The 9,960-nt window shown below is 36.0% G+C and overlaps 1 protein-coding gene across 1 annotated transcript; it reads right to left on the reverse strand.

Moving 5' to 3' along the window:
- Nucleotides 1-596: 596 nt before the first annotated feature.
- On the reverse strand, nucleotides 597-7,204 carry LOC137035777 (uncharacterized). The gene is made up of 7 exons (XM_067409453.1): nucleotides 7,196-7,204; nucleotides 4,666-4,725; nucleotides 3,213-3,302; nucleotides 2,978-3,004; nucleotides 2,610-2,846; nucleotides 760-861; nucleotides 597-682 (listed from the first exon to the last, which is right to left on the reverse strand). Exons 2-7 carry the CDS (start codon nucleotides 4,712-4,714, stop codon nucleotides 597-599), a joined length of 591 nt encoding a protein of 196 aa, XP_067265554.1. The 5' UTR covers nucleotides 4,715-4,725; nucleotides 7,196-7,204.
- Between the last annotated feature and the right edge of the window lie 2,756 nt (nucleotides 7,205-9,960).

A 9,960-nucleotide genomic window follows, 5' to 3' on the forward strand; every position in this document is an offset into this window, starting at 1 on the left:
GAAGAACAAGAGAAACACCAGGGCTGCATCCAAAATCGCATATGTCACTGCTATATGTGACATAACAGTATGTGACAAAAGAAGTATGTCTGAATTCACAGTATAAAAGTCCCTGGATGATCTACTACTTCTGACGAGATTCTGAAGTGTGCATATGATGGACACTTTACAATCTCATGAGGCCACAGGAGAAGATTTATGAATGGCAGTGAAGCGACACAACTGATGCTGGTAGGTCACATGATAATGACAATATGGCGGATGTCGTACATCCAGATTACTTTCATACTACACACATTCATACTATATAGAACAGCCTTTTTCTAGTGGTTAAGGTTAAAATAAATACCTACTCAAAAGAGTATGCAATTTTGGACACAGCCAAGGGCTATCTATATATATATATATATATATATATATATATATATATATATATATATATATATATATATATTTATTACACAAAGAACTACAAACATGGCACTCGAGATGGGAAGTAACATAAAAGTCCAAACACTCATTTTTTGAGTGTGCAAATGAAACGGCTCGAGACTTCAGACCAAATCAGGGTTCTTCAGTTGTAGGAAAACTCAATCTCAGTAGTAGCTGGTGACGGTGTTCACAGTGCTGTGGATGTTCTCCATGTTCTGCTGTCTTTGTCTCTTCCTGGCCTGACTCTGAACTGAGAGAGAAAGAGGGAGACGGCATGAATACAGTAGAGAAACGTGCAGATGTTTACTGGCAGAAGTTTATATGTACCTTGTCCTCTCCTCAGCACGATCTTCATGCCTACGGCAAACAGCATAAGCAGAGCAGCCGCTCCCCCGACACAAATCATTATAATCATCATATTATTTGCAGCTGTAAGCAGAAAGAAAACAAGAGTGACATTACAAATACTGCCTGTCCCAATTATTTCTATCTGAATTCTTTGATGAATAGAAAGTTCAAAAGAACAGCATTTATTTGAAATAAAATGTTTTGTACAACCCGTTTTTTTTTAAAATTTGAATAACATGAAAACTGAAAGACTTTCAAATCACATGAGCCAATATTTTATTCACAATAGAGCATTGATAACATAACAAATGTTTAAATTGAGAAAATTTACAATTTTATGCACAAAATGAGCTCATTTCAAATTTGATGCCTGCTACAGCTCTCAAAATAGTTGGCAAGTTTTGAAAAGATTCAGCTGGGAGAACATCTAGCTTTTAATTAAGTTAATTGGATGTCTCTCAGAAGTAAAGATGGGCAGAGCTGTGAAAAAGAACGTGAAAGGATTGTGGAAAACAACGTTCCTCAACGTCAAATTTCAAAGGCTTTGCAAATCTCATCATCTACAATGCATAACATCATCAAAAGATTCAGAGAAACTGGAGAAATCTCTGTGCATAAGGGACAAGGCCGAAGACCTTTATTGGATGGTCTACGACACTGCATCACTCATCGGCATGATTGTGTCAATGACATTACTAAATGGGCCCAGGAATACTTCCAGAAAACACTGTCGGTAAATCCAATCCGCCGTGCCATCTGCAGATGCCAACTAAAGCTCTATCATGCAAAAAGGAAGCCATATGTGAACATGGTCCAGAAGCGCCGTCATGTCCTGTGGGCCGAGGCTCATTTAAAATGGATTGTTTCAAAGTGGAAAAATGTTCTGTGGTCAGACGAGTCCAAATTTGGATGCAGTGTCCTCCGGGCTAAAGAGGAGCGAGACCTTCCAGCATGTTATCAGCGTTCGGTTCAAAAGCCAGCATCTCTGATGGTATGGCGTGCATACGGTATGGGCAGCATGCATGTTTTGGAAGGCACTATGAATGCTGAAAGGTATGTAAAGGTTTTAGAGTAACATATACATATAGAGTAACAACACATACTGCAGCTATTACAACAGCATGGCTTCGTCGTAGAAGAGTCTGGGTGATGAATTGGTCTGCCTGCAGTCCAGATCTTTCACCTACAGAGAACATTTGGTGCATCATTAAACGCAAAATACGTCAAAGACGACCACGAACTCTGCAGCAGCTGGAAACCTATATCAGTCAAGAATGGGACCAAATTCCAACACCAAACTCCAGAAACTCATAACCTCGATGCGCAGACGTCTTCAAATTGTTTTGAAAAGAAGAGGAGATGCTACACAATGGTAAACATGCCCTCATCCCAACTATTTTGAGAGCTGTAGCAGGCATCAAATTTGAAATGAGCTCATTTTGTGCATAAAATTGTAAACTTTCTCAGTTTAAACGTTTGTTATGTTATCTATGTTCTATTGTGAATAAAATAGTGGTTTAAGTGATGTCATTTTATTCAAATAAAAACTTTTCAGGAATTCGGGTTGTAATATTTTACAAATTTTATTGTATTGTACTTTTGACCAATAGTGTGTGTGTGTGTATAAATATATGTTTGTATAAAATCTAAAGATATTTTATATAAAACCATAACATATTAAAAAATAAAAATGTAAAAATTAATTAGTATTTATTACTATTAATATTAGAATTATTTGTTATTTACTAGTATTTTATGATATAATCCCAAATGCTTCACAGTGTCAAAAAATATATATAACAAACAGAAATTATGAGCAGTATAATCACCTTTTACTGTAATGGTTATAGTAGACTTAATGTCCCCACAATAACTTTTAACCATACAGGTGACGTTTGTGTCCTTCAAAATAATCTTTATCTGAAATGTATTTTTATTTTCTCCTTCCTGTAACTCATCGTTCTTCAGCCAGCTGATGGAGCCGTTGGGAAGATCATGAATGCAGGTCACGGTCACGTCTAAACCCTCATTGACTGGGGAGGTGGGTTCCGTGGTCACATTTAAATCTGGGAAGGAGAGCAAAAGTCATACATTACATACATTTTCAAATTAGATCTAAAATATGGAAAAACGTTCTTTATTAGGATCAATCAGCAGCATTGATTTGATCAGTGTGTGTTTCAGGCAATAATTGTACCTTTCATCGTGCAGTTTTCTGGAACACCTGGGTAAAAGAGATAGATTTAACTAACTTTCATAAACTTCATTGTTTCTCTCTTTATATATTTTATACTTCTATATTTTCATAAATTTGTGATTTGTGGTTGATTACAAAAAAAGCTAATCTTAAAACACGTGTCCACTAATTTTTGTACACAACCAGATGCATTTTAATAAAGTTTTAATTTAAAAGAAGATGAAAGATTACTGACCATTGGAGCAGTGTTTTGAGATGGTATTGTTCCAACAAATGAAACAGTTATCCGGTTTACATGTTCCAGATTGTCCACTGCCTTGACCTACTGAGAGAAAAAGAGAGAGGATGAAATATTAACCTCACAATATTTAAAGATGGAAATCATGTTTGTTTTCATTTATCATTTAACAGTACACATAGGGATAAATTATTACTAAAAAATGTTTCTTGACTTTCTCATCCTGTTTGTCTTTTATCTTAAACTTAAAAAAAATACACAATCCTCTAGGAAGTGACATTATTTTGGCGGGAAAGCATCAGCTTGTATATTAGCAATGGGTATGAACATTTCTGCGATTGTTTTGTAATTCATAAGATGATTAAAAGCATAAAAATGAACTTTAAGTAGGTGTCCTTGTAAGTTAACTTATTATCGTTAAACTAAAATCATAAAAAAATGCAAAAATAAAATTACTAAAATAAAATATAAACATTTTTAAACATATTTTATTTCAGCTAGTTGCCAATGCATTTTCATTTTCGTTTAGTTTGTTAAAGTACAAAAATAGCAAACTAAATGAAATAATACTAAAAACCTAAAAGTTAATAAAAAACAACGCTGAAAAAAATGTGGACATTTTCACTCCGCAATTACAAAGAATTGGCAAGTAACACATTGAGTTGAACATGTAATTTTTAAGTAGAAAGACTGAAATAGTATTAAAGTGCTCCAATTAACTTTGCTTTATTAAGCCACAAAAGATAGGTGAACTTCTGTGCGCGAGCTCCGAGACGCATAAGCAAAGTATTTCAGATACGCCTGTAAACGGACAAATAGCCTACACACAAATATGTCAAAATGACATTTTGGTAAGTATCCTCATAAACACAGTCGGTTATGTCTTAAGTGAATGTAAACACTGAGAAAGAGCTCGTGTGTAACAGTATATTGGATCTGTGCCTTAGCTCTTAAAGTGACAGCAGCCTAATAAACCTGCTGCAGTCCTTATTGTTAATAAAACAACAAAAGACAAAGATAAAATCACTAACTGCTCTTGAATGAATAAACTGACGTTTTAATAAGGATTAGTCTATATTTAATGCATACAGCAGTGTTATTTTACAAATAACAAATGTTACTTAGTTTCTTTGTTCTTATTGTATTGCTGTTTACTAGTTTTCTGTTTTGAGGACTTTTACTTACATTAACCTAGTAGCCTATTAGTTTTTGCTAAAGTATTGGAAATTGTGAAATTTCACAGACATTTAAAATTACTCGTATCATGAAATAAGACTTGGATCATATCACCCACCAATAATCATGTTAAATAATCATGATTATTATTTTTTACCATAATCGAGCAACCCTAACTTCAGGTTTGGTTCCATTCAATCAGGCATAATGGAAACATTTTATTTTTATTGTGTGAAGTGTTTTAAACTAGAAAACCATGCATAGAAATACTTACAGAGATGAAGACAGGTGATGATGAGCAGTGTTTCGCCAAACACTCTCATGGTCCCTCGTCCTAACATGACAGGAATATGATTTAGGCCTTAAAAATACAAAATCAAGAAAGATATGGTACATACGAGTCATTGTTTATTTTTCTCAGTGTCTGCTCTTACATTTTATTTTCACTTTAACGCACGTTCACACCAGGAACGATAACGCTGCATTCACATGGGGTGTCGGCGTTAACGCTTCTCATTTACTTTTAACCCTCTGAGGATTTTCTTCAAAATAATGTAAAAATTATCCTGCCTACTCGTTCATTTATAACAATATATTGATTTAGTTTTTGTAAGACACTTTTTGTCAAGAAACACAGTATGCATGGAGGCATGAATCATCATGAATAATGGGTGCTTCTCACCTGAGAAGACAAAAGAACCGCATAATGAGTTGTAATGACCTGCATATTAATGAGCTCTCTCAGTCAGATAGGCTGTGAAAAAACCCTCTATGATCATGTCTCAAGCTCATCATGGTGTATATCAAACATACAGAAAAAACAGCAATACTGTGAAATATTATTACAATTTAAAATAATGGTATTCTATTATATACTTTAAAATATAATGTATTTCTGTGATGCAAATTGTCTGAACAAGTATGTTACCTCTATGGCATTTCATATAGACTTTTATCTTAAAAGCATGCACGTTTGGAGAAATTTTGATGGATTCTCATTTGTTTATGTAAATTTTCTATACAGAGGAGTAATATTTATTCAATTTTTATTGTCATCACTATGAGCGCTGGATACTGTGTTTTCAATTCATACTTGCAGCCAGAGGGCGCTCTGTACACATTAAGTCCACAAATTAATCTAAAAAAAGAACAGGATATTCCAGGAACTAACAAAGGCTTCCAGAGATTTGCTAACCATGGCTTTAACCTCCAGATAAACACTTTTCAAGACAATAAATACACGATTGAGACGATGTATGCATGCATTGCCTCTGAATTTGAGTCTGAATAGCGCTGGCTCCGTGGGCGTGGGCGCATTAGCAGATAATGAGCTGAATCACGGGCGTCTGACATGTGTCTCTTTTCATACAGATTACATAAACACAGAATTTTTGTTTTTGATTTGACTTATACAATTTAAAACCTGACATTTCAACGTTTCTTTAGAGATAAGTCTAATTTTTTTGTGATTAGTATTCACTAAGTTACAGTTCATTTTCTGAGAACTATCAGATTGGACTTCATCATGCATTGCCGAACTGAATTGTGGGTTCTGTCGTGTAGATTTCTCAACTTTGCAAGCGCCAACGCAGGCGTCAGCCAATCAGATCACTTTATGCAAACACCCTAGATCAGTCGCTAGCCAATTGCATTCGTGCAACACTGGAAAGTAATGTGATTTGCTGTTATCACTATAACAGTCATGTCAACACAAGCTTCAGACATGCCCTCCGTCAAGCGTTGACGTTGACGCCCGTGCGAATGCAGCGTAACTAGCTTACATTAGCATCCACACCAGCTTGTCATCTGCCGCTTTAAAGGAGCTCTATGTAAGAATGACAGCTAGTGGTTGAAATGGGTACTGCAGTCCAAATTCAAAATATTGTTTGCCCCACCACATCCTCCTCAGACTCGACACTCTTGCAGGTTGCCAGTTTGAAGACACGCAACAGGAGCAAGCTCAATTGATATTGGAAGACCAGGAGATTAACACACTGTAAGATAATTAGTTGATTTATTGAGTTGATATCGCATTTTAATATGCTCCCGTTCATAGAGATTTTTAGATAGATGCCGAGGCTTTTTAAGTCGGGAAGAATCTGTGATCTCTGACCCAGTCAGTTCGCTGGCTTCCATGGCTGCAATTGGCTGCATGTGTTTTCTGCCAAATGCAACCCAGGGTGGCAAAATACTGTTGGGTAAATTGGCAATGTGCGGCCTAGCACAGACCGAAACAAAAACAGAAATTCCGACACGGAACACAAATTTCAAAGTAAAATAACTGGTTGTAGCAATGTTTTTCAGAGAAACAAGTATGTGAATGTTTAATAAATATCTGCAAACATATTATGGTATTTTCATGCTTTAGTACAGTTAAAAACTTACACAGAGCACCTTTAAATTCTCGGGCGCTTTAAAGCACGATGGATACTTTTTGTCATTCATCAGCTGGAAAAAAATCGTTCTGAAAGTGATTCCAACGGTATTGTTTCTCTGTGTCATTATCGTTAAAGTTGTGGTGCAGACTCTGCTATTCTTTTATATTTAGAACGTTTATTTTTTTATTTTTTTTATTTATCGTTAACGCTCTTTGGTGTGAACGGGCCTTTAATTATATATAAGAAACTAATGAGAGAAATAATAAAATAAAATAACAGTAAATATAGGAACTTGTGAAGTAAAGAAAGCTGTATCTTCCATATTACAAATGGTATTAAAACAGAATCCTAAATGACACACACACAATCTCTCTTTTATACAAAATCACTAAAATGCACATAAAATATATATTAAGAGTACTTTACCTGATATATTCTGTCTGTATGCTTCAGGTGTGATTAGAGGAAGGAGTGAGCGTGTCTCTGACAGCAGAGCTCTGTTCATAGATTGACGCATATTTACTGATACATACAGATAATAATGCAAATAACCTCAGTGACCCTGCGGACAGGAACATATTTCTATATACAGCTAACTACTTTGCTTACTGTGATGCACACAGGATCATAGCAAACAGGAAGAGCGCTTCATATATGAAATGAATTGTTTGGTTTTCTATGTGTTTTAGTTTGACATGTAAATTGAGAGTTTCTGTTTCAATACTACTTGTAATAAATTTTAAGTTGTAAGATAATTTCTAAAGGCTATGGAATTATAAATTGTCTTGTGTATATCTCTTATAATGTCCTAATATATAGCAAGTATTATTTTGTGTCCCCCTCATTGTCTATGGTGGTTACGGCCCTTAACTGTATAAAAATAATTTTTAACTAGGACTACGTAGAAAACACTTTATAAAAATGCCCCAAGATTTAGCTGTGTAACAAATGGGCCAGGTCGTAGGTCAAATAATCTCATCTCATCTACGTAGCTGATTTCTCCAGTCAGCAGGGGGAGGCAGATCCATATGGACCAGTAAAGACTTGGGTCACTTTCTCACATGACACTTCTGTTGCCTGCAGATGGCATAGAATAGATCACATCATATCACATCACAGCAATGGTAACTTTAGTTTTCTTTCATTAGTGCTATTGTTGTTGCATATGTTATGTACTGTGTATGCTTATTATTCTGTATGTTCCTGTTCTCAGCAATAAAAAAATTGTGTTGAAAAAAAAAAAAATCAATGGTAACTTTCTGTATTTTGAACCCTTTCTGCATAGCTTTGATCCAGAGTTTTGATTTAATTTAATTTAATTTAATTTAATTTAATTTAATTTAATTTAATTTAATTTAATTTAATTTAATTTAATTTAATTTAATACCAAACTGTTGTGCAATATAAAAGTCCTTCGAGCGTTCTGCGCATGCGTGTCAGCTGATTCCCCGCTCACCTGTGTGAAGTTGAGGCGCGTCGAGTGCACCTGAACGCGTGTTGCGCTGGTAAAACGCTCAGTCTCTAGTGTTCTCGGCTGCAGGTATTATTATGGTGGCGATAAGAAATCTAAGCCAAAGCTTCTGTCGGCTGGCCAGAGGAGCATCTTTACAGATAAAGTTCAGCAAGAGTCGCGTCCTCAAGATGCGCTCGAGCGAGTATCAGGTGAGCAAGAAAATCAGTGTGAATACACACACATTTGTTTAAATGTATTTTTTAAAAATACAATGAATATGCTTTAGATTTGTGTCCAGACATTTTTTATTATTTTAGTCCTTTAAATTTCCAAAATACGTACTGATTTTTGTTTCTTGTTAACGGAGAGACTGTTTTAAAAATCTATTGTTATTAAAAAAATACAGTTTACCCAATAGAGCAATTTTTTTTTTTTTTTTTTTTTTTTTTTTTTTTAATAAGGCAAGCAAAAGATGACATTTGACATTAACATGTAATTTAATTAAGTTCATATTTTCCACGGTAATCTGTTCTCATTCACTGCATGTGTGACATCACAGTATGACACATTGTTTAAAGGGTTAGTGGACCCAAAATTTAAAATTCTTTCAATAATTACTCACCCTCAAGTCATTTCACATTCATAAGACCTTCGTTCATCTTCAGAACACAAATTACGATCTTTTTGATGAAGCCTGAGAGGTTTCTGTCTCCATAGAGATCCAATGCAACTACCACTCCAAGATCCAGACATGTAGGAAAAAGACATCATTAAAGTTCTCCATGTGACTCCAGTGGCTTAAACTCAATTTTATGAAGTGACGTGAGTGCTTTGATTGTGCAAAAAAAACAACACAATTTACCACTTTACTTACAAAATAATTATCCAAAGTGTGTTCACGCAACAATGTCAGCTCTCGCTTGAACACAACACGTATGCGACATGATGCTCTTGTAAACACTCGCGCATGTGCATTGAGTTAAAGCGCGAGTCTGAACACAAAACATGCGTCGTGATTCTCTCTTGAACACTTGTGCATGTGCATCGAGTTAACGCACGAGTCTGAACACAACACGCATGCAACATGATGCTCTTGTGAATCCTCGCGCATGCGCGTTGTTGCACAAATCTGAACAAAACGTGTTGTGACGCTTTCGTGAACACTTGTGCATGTGCGTTGAGTTGATGCACGAGTCTGAACACAAAACGTGTCATGATGCTCTTGTGAACACTTGCGCATGTGCATTGAGTTAACGCATGAGTCCGAACACAACACGCACGCGTCGTGAAGCTCTCGTGAACACTTGCGCATGTGCATTGAGTTGAGTTGTTGCACAAGTCTGAACAAAAGGTGTCGTGACGCTTTCGTGAACACTTGTGCATGTGCATTAAGTTAATGCACGAGTCTGAACACAACACGCATGCAACATGATGCTCTTGTGAATCCTCGCGCATGAACGTTGTTGCACAAGTCTGAACAAAACATGTCGTGACGCTCTCGTGAATACTTGCGCATGTGCATTAAGTTAACGCACGAGTCCGAATACAACACGCACGCGTCGTGAAGCTCTTGTGAACACTTGCGCATGTGCATTTAGTTAACGCACGAGTCCGAACACAACACGCATGCAACATGATGCTCTTGTGAATCCTCGCGCATGCGCGTTGTTGCACAAGTCTGAACAAAACGTGTCATGACGCTTTCGTGAACACTTGTGCATGTGCGTTGAGTTGATGC

This window comes from Chanodichthys erythropterus, chromosome 1 (assembly GCF_024489055.1).
Source record: "Chanodichthys erythropterus isolate Z2021 chromosome 1, ASM2448905v1, whole genome shotgun sequence".
Classification (NCBI taxonomy): Eukaryota; Metazoa; Chordata; class Actinopteri; order Cypriniformes; family Xenocyprididae; genus Chanodichthys; species Chanodichthys erythropterus.